We start from the raw sequence: 16,221 nt of genomic DNA, 5'->3' as shown, positions 1-16,221 counted from the left end.
CCACTTGTCCTTCCTTCCTTGCTCTCCCCTCCTCCTCCCTTCCTCCTTAAACTCCACTTGTCCTTCCTTCCTTGCTTGTTCTCCCCTCCTCCTCCCTTCCTCCTTAAACACCACTTGTCCTTCCTTCCTTGCTCTCCCCTCCTCCTTCCTTCCTCCTTAAACTCCACTTGTCCTTCCTTCCTTCCTTCCTTCCTTCCTCCTCAGTTGAACCCACAGTATGACATCATCACGTATCAATAACCTGAGTGAAGTTGAAGCACGTCACAGCAGTGTCTGAATATTAATGAGCTTCTCCTCATTAACAGTCTCACACAGTTCTGGACTGATTCACGTCACCATGGCAACACACAACACAAACAACAACAACAGCCCAAACTCTCCCAGCCTGAAAACATTTAAACCCATGACGTCATCCCTCATTAAGGATTCAGCTGTGTAAAGTGTGTGGAAGAAAAGACGGAGTGATGAAGACCTTTATCTGTGATCACCTTCATCATCGGGTCATTGATCCGAGGCACGAACCCGAAGAGCCGAAGAAAGCCGAGTGAGTCCGAGGGAGGTGTGGAGCCGGTGGAGCGGAGTGTGACAGAGAGTGAAGCCGAGAGAAGAGCGCTGCGAGCGGCTTACATCCTCCCGACGGTCCGCCTGCTGCTGCTGCTGCTGGTGTCCGGGCCGAGGGAGGGCGGGGACAGACCCTCCGACCACCACCACCGGACTACTACAATACCCACAAGGCTTTGCGTGAGTCCGTGTGACGCTGTTGGACATTTCACCAGAATAAACACTGCTGATTATTTTGAATCTAAAACACATCAAAGAAGGTTTATTATTTTAGTTTAAATGTTTTAACCATAAATAATCAAATAAATCAATGGATAATGACATCATTGATATTGATCATATATTAATAATATTTGTATTATTTAGTACCTAATTAAAGCTCACTGTGGTGGAGGTACATTCAACTTCATATGTTTAAGAAGTAAGTGCAGAATTAATTTAAGCAAATCACTTCATTACATCATGTGCTCTTGTGATGAAATAAAAAGATAATATATAAATACTGTAGGCCCATTAAATAAATATAGTTTAAATGTTAAATAATAATAATAACAATAATAATATTACGTAATATAAGATGAATACAGTGAAGTATTATAATACAATCAGAATAACATAAATTTAAAAAGTCAATCATAAATTATTTTCAATTTCAGGAGCTGAACTGATTTAATATTTTTCTAATTTAAATGTATGAAATAAATATTCTTAATAAATAACAATATTAATGAAAAGAAAGGGTGAATAATTAATATATCTCCTTAAATATTTATATTTTATTCTGCAACTGATCGACTAAAACTGAGATCTAAAAAAAGTGATTTGATCAAACTGAAACAAACAATAATTATTTGAGGATTAATGTCAGAGACTTTAATTTAATCTACATCCTGTCAGACAGAGACGAGTCGTGGTGACATGTAGCATGAGTTTAATGAGGAGCTCCTCCTGATCAATAACAGCTGATCGATGACATCACACCTTGCCAAAATAAAAGCCACCACCCGAACAGACTTCTGGAACGTGGAGGAAATAAGACGTCGCTGCCGGTCGCTGCTGAGCGACGGCTCGTACATTCAGTTATTGCAGAACTTTTTTTTTCAGTGACGAGTTTGAATCCAAAACTTTAAACATCAATGACGCACATTGGCCCCGCCGCCAGGGGGACACGGTACATACGTTTCTGTCGACCACGGACACGTTAGGTTTCTAAGGTTCACACGTGTCAGCGTCTCTGAAGTGACGAGCTGTTCAACATGTTCAACGGACACTGATGGTTCTCAGGGACCTGTCACCACATTTCAATGCCAATTTTTTTTTTTTTTTGGTGTTTTTAGCGACTCGTTGAGTTTCCAGGTGCTTTTTTCTGTCACCAACGAAGGAGGATTTAAGGACGCTTCGTCCCGTTGTGAACCACTTCTCTGCCACGGAACGTGGGTGCTTTCTAGGGACAACCATTTCTACATGTTTGGATGCTTTCGTGTCACCAAACACTGATGGTTTTTAGGAACCCATCACCAGTCCAGCCCTTTTTGAGTCACCAAACGGGTTGTTCTCCAGCTGCACTTCTGCCGCCACGCACGGGTGGCTTTCAGGGACCTGTCACCGTGTTTCCAGCTGCTTTTCTGTCACCAAACCAAGGGTTTATTTTGGCGCCTAAATCTAACCACACGTAAAGTTGCAACGTACCGGCAAACATAACATATCCGAGTGTTCAGAAACAAAGTCAACATTTTTTTCTGGCGAGCTGACGACGGCGCCTTTACTTCCGTCCGTCCTTTAAAACAACAAAATGTTTGTAGCTTTGGATTCAAACTCGTCGCACGTTCATTCGTTCATGATGAATCGGTACAGACATGAATATTCAAACATTTAAAAGCTGGTGATTTTTACATCCCGAGTGCCATGAAGAGATTCATGTTCCTAATTCAGGCGCGTGTCCACCTGCCCAACACACGAGGCCACGCCCCCCTCTGTCACCTGACCGCCACCATAAACACATGATTGGCCCCTAACCCTAAAACCACACAGAGGCCGACAGACGAGCCGACAGACGAGCCGACGAGCCGACGAGGAGTTCGGCTCGGAGAGAAAAAACCTGTCCCACGTGAAAACATAAAAAATCGACTGAGGAACGACGAAACAAAAAAAACAAACCAAGAACCCAAATAAAGTTAAAAAACGCCGACTCTCCGCCGGTCCAGTCTTTGAGGTGTCGGAGAGGAGGTAGCGCCACGCTTCACACAGATGGGAGGAGCTAAATGTGGATGAGACAGATGTAGTGTTTGTTTAGACACACCTGGGCGGGCCAGGCGGGCGGAGTTTACCACAGCAGGACAGGACATGCTAAGACACTGTGGCGGGCGTATACGTCATCCTCCGTTCTTTACGTGACGTCATCCGGCTGACCTGCGGCTCTGACATCATCAGTCATGTGAACGGTGTCTGCAGACAAAGAGTTCTCGTTAGCTCGTCCTCCTGAAACAACGACCTGATTCATCCTGATTTTCGTTATCATCTGTGACATCACACAGCCTCGTTACAGTCAATGACATCACACACCCTTGTTACAGTCAATGACATCACGCGCTCTTCATCGCCCACTCATTATGAACGCTGCGAGGACTTCAGTACGGAGGCCGACAATGGCGGCGCTTCCATTTTTTAAAATTTATTCTTTTAATGCCGCAATCTTCAGATAACGATTTTATTATTTCGTCACTCTGATGAGACGAAGAGATTTTGAGGTTTTTTTTGCTAAAAAACAAACAACAACGTCGTTATCTCGAGATCACCAGTTAAGTATTTTTTCCACTTTGGGGAAATTAGCTTGTTATTTTGAAATCACGAGGAAATCATTTCGACAAAAAAAACTTTATCTCAACATTATGAGTTTATTATTTTAAAATTTTGAAAAGAGTCAGCTCAAGATCACGTTAATTTTATTATGTCGAGAAAACAAGAGTTACTATCTCGAGATTACCCGTTTATTTTGTAATTTGTAGGAAACGAGCTTTGTTATCTTGAAACAAGCTTTATCTTGAGATCATGAGTTAGTGTCACTATGGTTTTGTTTCTTCGGGGAAACAAACTTTATCTCGTAATACTAAGAAATCTTTTAGTTACTGTGAGAAAACAAATCGAGAGTTAAAGTTTTGTTATCTCGAGGTTTTGAGTTTATTTTTTTCTTATTTTGTTTTGCCAAAAAAAGTAAATAAGCGTTGTCATGTTGTTATTTTCCTAACTGTTCTTTCGAGAACAAGCTTCATAATGTCGACATCGGTTTATTTTGTTATTTCAGGGAAATAAGCGTTGTCATGTTGAAATTATGAGGAAAGCATTTCGTTATCTCGAGACATCAGCTTTTTGTTTTCAGGAGAATCGACATTAATTTAACACATTTTCCGTAATTATCTCGAGATGACAAAATAATTGTTATCATTTTTTAAATTAGCACGAGCGCGGCCGTTCTTCTGTAATAAGTCTTCCCACAGAACTTTTCAGACTCGATAAGAGACAGAAATGAATTCTGGGAGATTTCTCCTCCGACACAGAACAAAACAAACCATAAATGAAACAGGAAGTGATGGTGGTGAACTCCACCCAATGGGGAGCTGTGTTCATGGCACCGGGATCTTTAGAGCTACATTAAACACTGTCCATGATTGATTGATAGACTGATTGATTGATAGATATGTTGACTGATATGTCACACGCCATCTGGTTTTGGTTGGTCTCAGGTTAACTCCGCCCGTCCGGTGCTGCATGCGGAGCAGAAACAAGCGCTGATTGTCTCTCTGTGCTGTGCGTCAGGCTGGAGATGAAAACATGGCACAAACAGTTCCACCGAGGGGACGCTTTGACCTCTGGGGACGCCAGGGGGGACGGAGCGTCACTGCTGGGCCAGCAGGGCGTTACGGTTGGCCTTCATCTTCTCCAGGCGTTTGGAGAGGTGGTTGTTGCTGACCTCCAGCTCGTCGATGCGATCCAGAGCCGAGCGGAGCTGCAGGAGACGGAGCACATACGTCAACATGTTTGTTTATGTCCACAGGGACAGACAGACTTGAGTCAACGTCGAGGACAACAAAGACCAAACAGAGATCATCACAGGACAAAACCACGGACAAGACGTTTGCTGCAAACCAGAGGTTGACTGATTTATCAGTTTAATTGGCGCCAATCAGACTTTACGAGGCTCCGACAGTGACGGTGGCTGTAACCACCTCTGGACACGTGGGAGCGACTGCACGGAGCGCCACACGTGTAAAGTCAAGGTAAGAGTGAAGTCTGAGACCGATTGAAAACAATGTCAGGTTAAGTCTCGATGTGTCGGCTTCGTCCCGCCGTACTGACGAGCCAGCTACACCACCGAAGCACCGCCGGGAGAAAAAGCGTGAGTGGCAACTTGTTAAAGGTTACAGTGCACGGCTGCAATGAGCGACACTTTTCTCTTAAAAACGTAACGTCAATGGTGAGAGAATAACAAATTCAGTTTGATTAGTATGTGCGAGAGTCAACGTTATCGGTTATCAGCGGTTTCCTGCTCCAAACCACTGTCACTATATCGGCCGTTAAAATCAGTCGACCTCTGCTGCAGACGTCTTCAAAAAGTGACACACTAAAAATTTAACATAAAATAAAGAGACGTTTGAAAAAATACAATTAAAAATTTTGAAACAGAAAAAAAAAAAAATCCCTACCAACGCGATTTAGATATTATTAGATATTAAAAAAATAAATAAATTTAAAAAGATACAAAACATATATCTAAAAAGTATTTAAATAGAAAAAAAATACAGACAAAAATCTCTACCAGTGCAATTTAAACACAGCAAGTGTAAATTAAAAATAAATTAAGAAAAAGAAAATACAATTAAAAAAATATTAAAATAAAAAAAGAATATGTAAACAAAAATCTTCACCGGCCAGATGTAAAAACCAGAAAATCGAAATTAAAAAAAGAAGATGTTTACATTCAAAAAGCTACAAAAACCACAATTAAAAAAATATTAAAATAAAAAATAAAATAGACAAATATCTCTCCCGGGGCGATTTAAAGACAGAAAATGAAAAAAAATAAATAAATAAATAAATGAAAATATTTAAATCGAAATACATTTATATAAACAAACATCTTTACCAGCTAGATTTAAAAACCAGAAAATGAATATTTAAAAAAATCTATCAATTTAAATAGATACAAAAAATACAATTAAAAAATATTAAAATAGAAAAAAAAATCTCTACCAGCACAATTTAAAGACAGAAAGTGTAAATTATGAAAAATAAAATAAAATAAATAAAGATACATTCATTTAAAGAGATACACAACAGTACAAATAAAACATCAGACAGACGCTGGTCGTCCCCTCACTTCTCTCTGAAGTCGTCTCTTCTCCACTTTCAGCTCATCTTCGACCTTCTCCGCGTTTTCAGATGCCACCTTGTATCGAGTCACCTGACCTTCCAGACGGATCACCTGAGTCAGAGAAAATACAGTGGAATAAACAAAAACTTTCGTTTTACGCCGACGACACTGTTTTATTCTTGAAGACAAAGGACGCTTTTATTGACTCTGATTATTTTAATTTATTTGACTTTATCCTGCATTTCTACCAAAGCAGAGCGCAGACACTTACACTTTGTTCCAGAGTGGTGACTTCCTGCTCAGATTTCACCAGTTTGAACTTGAGGTCACTGATTTGTCGGTTGGCGTCTCCTGAAAATACATCAACACCAAAATAAAAAACACAGAGGTTTTACATTTTACATTTATATCAACGTCACTTCACACTGTACCGACGCTGACTGAAAAAGACACAATCAAACAGGTCACATGATGAAAAGAAGACGAGAAAGGTAAAGAATGAGAGTTTCAGAAGGACCTGGGGAGGACGACGAAGATTAAGAAGGAAAAAGACGGAAATAAAGACGAAGACAAAATCAGACCAAGAAGAAAAAGGTTAGCATGAAGATGAAAAAGAAGATACAATGATAATGGAGAAGAACATAAGATGAAGATGCAGTAGCATAGATGTAGAGACGTAGAACGTTAAAGCAAAGGTGACAACAAAACAATCAACAAAGAATACCGACATGAGATGAAGAAGACGACGTCATATAAAACGTCAAATGAAACAACAACAAAGAAGAAGAAGAAAAAGATACGATGAAAAACAACAAAGACGAGGAAGGGACCAAGATAAAGACGATAAACAAAGGGTCGGGATAAAGTGGCAGAAGATGAACAACGACAAAGACAAAAACGCTGACAGAGAAAAAGATTCAAAAACTGACATCAAGAAGAAGACCAAGATGAGATAAAGAAGAAAACATGAAGACAAAACAGTGAAGAAGACGACGGTATATAAAGGTCAGGATGAAGCCACAGAAAACAAGGCGGCGACTAAGACGACAAAGACAAAGAAAAAGATACGATGAAAAATAAAAACGGATCAACAAAGACCAACCAGACCGAGGTGAGAAGAAGAAGGAGAAACAAAGTGAAGAATACAACAACAAATAAAGCTCAGGATGAAGGCTTAGAAGACGAAGAACAACAAAGAATACAAAGACAGTAATAATGAGCGAAACCGCGACAAAGACGAGATGAGGACAAAAAGGAGATGAAAAAGACGACAAGGAGACAAAGACAAGAAATCAACAAAGACTAAGAGGGAGACCAAGAAGATGACGAAGAAAAACAAATCAGCAAAGCTGTGGAGATGAAAAAGAAGACAAGTAAGACAAAGAGGAAGATGAGGATGAAGACAACAACCATGGACAAACATGACCGCAAAAGAAGAACGCCCACTTTGTAGGTCCAGAAGATGAGAGTCCATCCCGTTCTCTAAACCGTCCCCCTCTGGATCCTGGTCTCCGTCCGTCCCGTTCTTCTGTCTCTGGTCCAGCTGGGACTTGAGCAGCCTCACCTGCACAGAGAGGAGTGACTTGTGGTTACCAATGACGTCACAGATCCTGGTTTCATGGATTTAAATAAAACTCCGAGTCTGTGAAACTGAAGCAAACCTCACCTGGTCCTGTAGACTCTCCCTCTCTTCAAACAGCTTCTTCAGACGGAGCTCTGCGACACAACAGGACAAAAGAACTTTAGATTATCTGAACATCACAAATACACGCCACCATATCAGGGTACAGACAGTCAAGGACAATCAGGCTCTCTGCTGTCCCCCAAAACAATGAAGACAGCTTTAACCTACAGAAATAAAAAGTACCGAGCATAGAACCCTGAGGACCCTCATGAGTAGCCAACACCGGTGATTATGTAACCAGCTGGAAATACACTGCTCCACTCTGCAATCCCATGTCAGATCTTGATGAGGAAGGAGGACGAACCCAGGGCCCACCTGGGTTAGCTAAATGTGACCACTTGCCTTTGGCTAGATGTAACCACGTGCTTTTGTTGGCTAAACGTAACCACATGCTTTTGTTAACTTAACCACGTGTGTTAGCTAAATGTCAACACATGCTTTTGTTAGCTTAACCAAACCACATGTGGGTTAGCTTAACATAACCACAAGCTTTTGTTAGCTAAACTTGATTACATGCTTTTGTTAGCCTAATGTTATCACATGCTTTTGTTAGCTACATGTTAACATGTGCATTAGTTAGCTAAATGTTATCACATGCTTTTGTTAGCTAAATTTTAACACGTGATTTAGTTAGCTAAATGTTACTACATGCTTTTATTGGCGAAACGTAATCACGTGTGTGTCTTGTCTAAACGTAATCACATGTGTGTGTTGGCTAAACGTAATCACGTGTGTATGTGTTGGCTAAACGTAACCACGTGTGTATGTGTTGGCTAAACGTAACCACGTGTGTGTTGGCTAAACGTAATCACGTGTGTGTGTTGGCTAAACGTAATCACGTATGTGTTGGCTAAACGTAACCACGTGTGTGTGTTGGCTAAACGTAATCATGTGTGTGTGTTGGCTAAACGTAATCACGTGTGTGTTGGCGAAACGTAATCACGTGTGTGTCTTGGCTAAACGTAACCACGTGTGTGTGTTGGCGAAACGTAATCACGTGTGTGTCTTGGCTAAACGTAACCACGTGTGTGTGTTGGAATGTAACCACGTGTGTGTGTGTTGGCTAAACGTAACCACGTGTGTGTGTTGGCTAAACGTAACCTTGTGTGTTTGTTAGTAAAGGAAAAAAACATCAGTTGGTAGTGCTTTTATTTTGAAAGAGACTGTATCAAACTGTACATTTCCTGTGAAAACAGAAGTGTATTTTGAAAACAGACAATGCATGTAACAGGCTGAAGTTGATACGGCATCCCAGGACGTCAACAACCAACACACCCAGGGTACCTTGGACGTCATATGTTAATGACCAAACGTGGACATGTGACGAGGTCACAGTGAGGATGTCTTCGCTAACATGGTTCTTCTTTCAGGTCGACAGGATCAAACAAGCTGCTGCGGCCGTCTGTTCTTTAAAGGCTTTAATGAAGCTCCATGTTGGACAGTTTTAAACGGGTAAAATAAAAACGTCATACAGAGTTAAAAATACAAAACATTCACTGACGAGGTGATGAACACGGGTTCTTTAAAGTGTCGTGATTTCACCAGAAAGAAAAACCTCAGAGAAGTGGACACATACTGATAATGACAGGATGTAAATAAACTCCAACAAATAATAAAATTACAGTCAACAAAATGAAAATGGCCGCCAGACAGAGCCCAGAAGTCACATTCAGGTTTTTAAATGTTATTGTTGACTCGGTGCAGATGTTTGAATACAGTTTCTTTATTGGAGGTGTTTACAATCCCAATATCTTTATTTTATTACTGAGTCAAAGTGGATGTTTATGCCAGATTTGAAGAACTTCCTTCAAGGTGTTGGTGAGATTTTGCATTAATGACAGCAAGACAGATGCAAGGTCAGTAACCTTTGATCAACAAAATCTAATCATTTCATTCTTGAGTCCGAGCAGATGTTTGAGTGGAGGCGTTCTAAAGATTCACGAGAATGAGACGGACGGATGGACATTATGCCTCTGGCTACGATGGACACCAGCTTGGAGGCATAATAACATGTTGTGTAACGCGTAAATCAACAAGTTGGTTGATGGATTTCTTCACCTTCTGACTTGGTTGGCCAGCTGATTACCTGTTTTCAACACGTGTCTGCCTAGATGTAACCACGTGCTTTTGTTAGCTAAATGTAGCCACGTGAACTGATCAGATTTTGGTATTCAAAAGGTCAAAGGTCAGCTTGACTGTGACATCATCATGTTTTAACCTCATATCTCAGGAACAGAAGGGGAGACATTTGGTCAGATACTGAATTGGTGACTCTAATCTTGAAACTGTGCTGATTGTATAGATCTTCTGTGTGTGAAGCATCCATGTTTTAGAACCACGTGCTTTTGTTAGCTCAACGTAACCACGTGCTTTTGTTTTCAACATGTGTCAAACGATTCCTTTAACGTACCGACAAAGTTCAACTATATTCACAACGCTAACCAACATTTTGTACATCCTGAGGTTGCAAAGATCAGATTTCAGTTCACTCTTTTTAGTTTACGAAATCTTGCAGTCAGTTTTGTGTTTGTTCTTCCGGTTGTCCAAACTGAACCCTTTCCTTCCGCTCCTTGCCCCTGGAGCAACTTTACCATCTTCAACCACAACCTCCCTCACTGGGTGACGTTGTTGTGCTGCTGGTTGCTGCACCGGCTCCTCGTAAACCTCCTCGCAACTGTCTATGTCTCCAACCGACAGCTCGTTCTGATCCTCGGAGTTCGATCTGGTTGACTCGTCATAGACTCTCCCCTCCTGTGTGCTCATCGGCACCAGCTCTGGAACAGCCATGGTCTTGAATTCATCCGCGGCCATTTCTATGAGCCTTCTGACCTTTGAACTTTGAGAGTTTAACGATAACGCTCGATGCCTTTTCAGTCGTGTCTCAACAGCATCTTCAGCAGGAACGATGCAACTTTGACTTCCACGATTGGTCCCCCTTTGTTTGTTTGTTTTAGCGCAGACTTCATTGTCAACACAACTAACCCCTTGTGGATTTGTTGACAAGTCGACTAAACCCTGATTTGGGCCAGTCTCCACCATGTTTGCGGGTTTGGCGAAGTAAAGCTCAACAAAAACAAAGTCTTCCAACCATCTCGTTGACGTTCGTTCGCTCCGACCTTGCCTTGCTTCTTCGACGTCAACAGCATTCATCCCGGGCATTTCTTCCTGAGACAAGTCAGTGACTTCCTCCTGACGTTTACAAACACCAGACGTGAGCCCTGAAATATTTTCTGTTGCTTCTTTGTCATCACTTGCTGGAGGTTCCTCATCGTCTTCACAGTCTTTCCTTGGGTCCATGAGGACATCATAAGTTTGAGGATGTACCTCCAGTGATGAGACCGAACAGTCTTTGCTTATCATCGGACGTCCAGCAGGACTCTGTTCCATGCTTTTAGGATCTTCTGGAAAGTCCTTCAGAGGAAGTTCACCCTCTGCAGTGAGGCCAGGACCCATCATTTGACCAGTTGTATCGAGCAGATCCGAGACATCCTCTGTGGCATTCTTCAGCGTCTCCTCGAAATCCAAAATGAACCGATGGAGAGATTCAGGGACGTCTGGAAAAATTCTTGAGATTTCAGCTGAAAACGCCCGATTTTCAACAAACCCTTTCAGCATGCTTTGAATTTTCTTTTCCAAACAACTCCACTCCTTCAACATCTCAGCTGAGACCAACGGAGCTGACATTTTTGGCGTTTCTCTCTGGTCATTGCGTTCGGGATGTTCAGAGGTATCGTTCGGAGTCTTTGCATGAACCGCAACAGAGTTTTGAACTGGCTCCTCTTCGCCCTCCGCTGGATGCCACTCTGGAACTTTCCCTGAAAGACCATGAAGAAGACATTGGAGGACTGAGCACAGACGACTTGTTTAAGATGTAAAAGAAGGAGAATTGAATTGTGAAGGTGTTGGGAATTAGCCCGAACCGACTGGATGAATCAATGTCTTGATCACAGGAGAATTAAAGGAGAGTTCTTGTTTCACTCTGCAGGACGATGCTGATGTGTTAGACGGCTGTTAGACACTTAGTTGACTTAAGTCATGAAATATTCTCATCATTAAATCAAACAAAACATGCATTTGTTAAGACACATTTAAACATTCAAACACTCATGCATTTCATTCCAAAATCTGACGTGAACATTTGTAACATTCACTGAAAAAATAAATGTTCTTGGTTTTGATTATGTCTCGTTTTTTTACTGAAACTTAACTTATTTTCTGACATTCTTTTACAACCGCAAATTTGAACTTAACAAAAAGTCATCTTAATTCAAGTATCTATTAAATTTTACATAATAGATCCTAAATTTGACTCAAAACTTATAACGGTGATCTAAAGTCATAATCTCAGTTAGAAAGTTACAATCCTAAAGAATTATAATGTAAAATTTAAAGGCATTAATCTGAATTTAGAAATGGTTATTGAAAAGTAAAACGTAAAAGTAAAAATTTCAAAATAAAGACACTAATGAATAATCTAAAATGAATAGGTCAAAATCTTAATTAAAAAGGAATAATCTTAAAATGTCAGATTCTAAATAAAATTATAATTTGGAAAAAAGCAATAATCAAAAATTAAAAATACTTTACATTTAAAAAGGTAACAATTCAAATTTAAGAATTCTAATTTTAAATTAAAAAGCAATAATCAAAAGCAAAAGTTAAACTCTTAATTAAAAAGTAATTAAAAAAGAAATAAAATTAAAATGTCAGAATCTAAATTCAAAAGAGTAAAAATGGACAAATAAGAAATAATCTAACATAAAAAAATTAAATTCAGAAAGTAATTATCTTAAATATAAGTCAAAATCTAACTTTAAAAGTAACAATTTTAATTGAAAAATAACCTAAAGAGGTAGAAATTCCTAATTAAAAAGCAAAAATCTAAAATTAAAAATAAATTCATATTACTAAATAAATAATAAATTATAATAATTTGAAATTAAAAGTCAAACTCTTTAAAAAAAAAACTAAACTTAAATTGGCAGATTCTAAATAAAATAATAATCTCACAGAAAGTAGTAATCTAAATATAAATATAAATAATAATAATAACAATAATCTAATATATATATATATTTGTTATATAATAAAAACAAATCAAGTCTTAATCATCTGATAATTCTGATTTTAAATCTCACAAAAAATAAACCCTTTAACTCCATGTGTTATCATTTCAATTTATTTTGCTCTTTCTCACAAGTTTAAAAAGTCTAAATTATTTTATTAAGTTTTTTTATTTATTAATATTAATTATTTTCTCCCACCTGATCTTGTTTTAGTGATTTTATACTGTAACGTTATAAACGATCAGTAACTGTCTCTGCAGGTGTTTGATCTCTTCTTACCCAGCATGCTCTCTCTGCCACCAGGAGACGGCTCCTGAGCCAATCGGGAGGCAGAGTCTGTGCTGACATCATCCTCCACTTCGCCCTGTCCTGCTTCCCCATTGGTGGAGACCTCAGGAGAGAGGACGATCCCGTGTGTCTGTTCAGGAGGAAATCATCGAGTTATTTACCGACCAATCAGTGACCGCTATTCAACTGCAATTAACTGATGTCAGCGGATGATGTTCGGTGACATCACACAGGTGGGGGCAGTGACATCACAGCCAGGTGATGGTGTTCACTGAATACCTTCAGTAAATCTCGCAGTCGCACCACCTCGTCTCTGAGCTGGTCGCGTTCGATCCGAACGATGTCGGAGATTTCTCTCTGCCTCTCCAACGCCTGAGACAAGCGGCGAGGAGGAGGAGGAGGAGGAAGACGAGGAGGAGGAGGAAGACAAGGGGGAGGAGGAGGAGGAGGAGGAGGAGGAAGACGAGGAGGAGGAGGAGGAGGAAGACAAGGGGGAGGAGGAGGAGGAGGAGGAAGACGACGAGGAGGAGGAGGAGGAGGAAGAGGAAGACGAGGGGGAGGAGGAGGAAGAAGACGAGGAGGAGGAGGAGGAGGAGGAGGAAGACGAGGAGGAGGAGGAGGAGGAAACATGGAGTCAGTGAAGGTAGAGAAGTGAAACAGAGGAAACGTATTAGTCTGTGTTAGGACAGGAGTAAAACAGGAAGCAGCAGACTGAAGGTTCAGGTTAAGTTTTCTTAAACCGTCTGACGGCGCCCACACCAATATTATAGTTTATAGTGATGTCCCTTCCTGGAGTCTTCCCGAGTGCTTCGCATCACTAAAATCTGTACAACCTGAGCTAAACGCCTCCTGAAGTCAATAAACCACAATAATCGATTTATAAAAGTACGAAAATCCAACACCGTCTCACTAAGAAGTGGCACTGTGGCAGCGGCTCGTGGCACCAGACACTGACGAAAAGACCTCGTCACCTCCCCAGAAATGTAACCACGTCACGGCGACACAGATCAACTAAAACCATTTCTCCCTCAGTGGAAACAAAACTTGAATTTACTTAAAACAAAAGAAAAACAGAGAAATAAAAGGAAAATAATAATAATAATAATAATAATAAAGATCAGAGCTGAAGGAAATGAACGAGACGTTTGTGTCGTACCGCCATCTTCTTCTCTTTCCACTGCAGAACTTCCTGCAGGTCAGAAACCTCCTGACAATAACTGCTGCTCTTCAACCGCAGGTCAGACACCTCCTGAGAGACCAGGAGGAGTAGGAGTAGGAGGAGGAGGAGGAGGAGGAAGAGGAAGAGGAGGAGGAGGAGGAGAAGGAGGAGGAAGAGGAAGAGGAAGAGGAGGAGGAGGAGAAGGAGGAGGAAGAGGAAGAGCAGGAGGAGGAGGAGAAGGAAGAGGAAGAGGAAGAGGAAGAGGAAGAGGAAGAGGAGGAGGAGGAGGAGGAGGAGAAGGAGAAAGATCACAGTGTTAGTATGTTGAACAGTGAGCGTCAGAAGAAGTGTACAGAGTAACAGAGTGTGTGACCTCCAGGTCAGGAGGTCACACACAGTAGATACAAGGTCAGTTCGTATGTGAGGACTTTCTTATTTCTGATTGGACGTGAAGAGTAAAGTCTTTCTGAGAGACAGATCTGCGTCTTCATGTGGAGACAACGTGTCCACTGTCCACCATCTGGTCTCCACTGGTTAGCTGCCTCGGCTGCTCTGGTGGGAGCTAACATTCGCTAGCGTTGCCGCTCATTCAGCAATTACCACTACTAACGCTGTCCCGACCAACAGTGTTGCTATGGAAACGCTGTGCACAACCTCTGACCTCCACCTCCTGGAGTTATTAGCTAATCATGGGATGAGCTCTGGCGCTGGAGGAATTTCTGGTACCATTTGGTTCAGACAATAAAATATTCTATTCATGGTATTCTAACTGACCCCACATTACAACTTCCTGTTTACAGACTGTGGTTCTTCATAAGATCTGCGGACATGTGGACAGAGGTGAGGTATGTCTCCATGGTGATGGAGGTGTAGACAGAGGTGAGTTGTGTCTCCATGGTGATGGAGGTGTGATGGACACAGTAACTGACCGTCAGCAGCTCCTCCGTCTGTCTCAGAGTGTCCTCCATGTCTTTGAACTGGAACTGAAGGACACGGTGAGCGTGACGCTCTCGCTCCAGCTCCTGAACACAAACAGGAAGTAGAACACAGATGTTGTTACTCCTCAGCTCTCCTGACTCCTTCCTCACATCCTGTCCTCCTGGTCTCCTCCTCCTCCTCTGACCTTGGTCCTGTCATCATAGTGGCGCCGTGACTCCCACAGCAGCTCCTCCATGTCACTCAGCTCCTCCCTCAGCGTCTCCACCTGATACATCAGAGTAGACTTCTCGTTGTGGAGCTGAGCATTAGAAACCATCGCCTTACGGTACTTCTCCTCCGACTCCGCCAGAGACTCCTGAACACAAACAAACATACATCTGTTGTTTACTTATTTATTTATTAATTTGTTGTTGTTGTTGTGACTATTATCTAATCAACGTATGGAATGAAATCGAACCTTCATGTCTCTAATGGACGCCTCCGTCTCCACAGAGAACGACGTGTCACAGCTTCCTCTGCGGGACGAGGCTCCGCCCAGAGAGGCCAGTGTGGCGGCGGACAGGGTGGAGGCCGTCCTTGAGCCCTGAGGAAGAGGAGGACACACAGCTTCATCAGAGTCTTCATCACATTTGTCCCCAAAATGGAGGAGATGTCAGAGGAGCAGTAAAAGGACATGAGGACATTTAAAGATGAGCTGGGGACGATCCTTACTTTGTCCAGGAGGTCTCTGTCTCTGTCCGTCCTCTCCTCCACCTGGACACACAAACACACACTCTGTCACTGATCACACACACTGTCACTGATCACACACACTGATCACACACACTGTCACTGATCACACACACTGTCACTGATCACACACTCTGTCACTGATCACACACACTGTCACTGATCACACACTGTCACTGATCACACACTCTGTCACTGATCACACACACACTGTCACTGATCACACACACACACACACTCTGTCACTGATCACACACACTCTGTCACTGATCACACACTCTGTCACTGATCACACACACTGTCACTGATCACACACTCTGTCACTGATCATACACACTCTGTCACTGATCACACACACACACAGTCACTGATCACACACACTCTGTCACTGATCACACTCACACACTGTCACTGATCACACACACTC

General features: G+C 41.6%; 2 protein-coding genes across 8 annotated transcripts in view; both read right to left on the bottom strand.

The window, feature by feature from the left end:
• The window catches only part of LOC126403290 (beta-galactoside alpha-2,6-sialyltransferase 2-like), a 14,601-nt gene extending 13,700 nt beyond the window's left edge, over positions 1–901 (bottom strand). The window contains exon 1 of the mRNA XM_050065870.1: positions 489–901. The gene's annotated coding sequence lies outside the window, so the exon portion shown is untranslated. The remainder of the gene's footprint in view (positions 1–488) is intronic.
• A 518-nt stretch (positions 902–1,419) lies between these two features.
• Positions 1,420–16,221, bottom strand: part of lrrfip1b (leucine rich repeat (in FLII) interacting protein 1b) — a 33,059-nt gene continuing 18,257 nt past the window's right edge. For 3 of the 7 annotated variants that reach the window (XM_050064975.1, XM_050064978.1, XM_050064979.1), the window contains 6 exons: positions 15,777–15,818; positions 15,523–15,648; positions 15,250–15,420; positions 15,056–15,148; positions 12,959–13,097; positions 8,662–11,428 (listed from right to left, as the gene is read on the bottom strand). In XM_050064975.1, the coding sequence (XP_049920932.1) occupies positions 10,113–11,428; positions 12,959–13,097; positions 15,056–15,148; positions 15,250–15,420; positions 15,523–15,648; positions 15,777–15,818 (1,887 nt within the window). In that variant the 3' untranslated portion in view covers positions 8,662–10,112. Of the gene's footprint in view, positions 4,565–5,935; positions 6,041–6,200; positions 6,281–7,375; positions 7,494–7,595; positions 7,646–8,661; positions 11,429–12,958; positions 13,098–13,246; positions 13,340–14,123; positions 14,217–15,055; positions 15,149–15,249; positions 15,421–15,522; positions 15,649–15,776; positions 15,819–16,221 lie in introns of those variants that run through there. The other 4 variants (XM_050064976.1, XM_050064977.1, XM_050064973.1 and 1 more) reach the window with 3 other exon arrangements.

The sequence above is a fragment of the Epinephelus moara genome, chromosome 16, assembly GCF_006386435.1.
Source record: "Epinephelus moara isolate mb chromosome 16, YSFRI_EMoa_1.0, whole genome shotgun sequence".
Lineage (NCBI taxonomy): Eukaryota > Metazoa > Chordata > Actinopteri > Perciformes > Serranidae > Epinephelus > Epinephelus moara.
The sequence above is the reverse complement of the archived record's forward strand: the minus strand, read 5'-3'. Positions and strand labels throughout refer to the sequence as shown.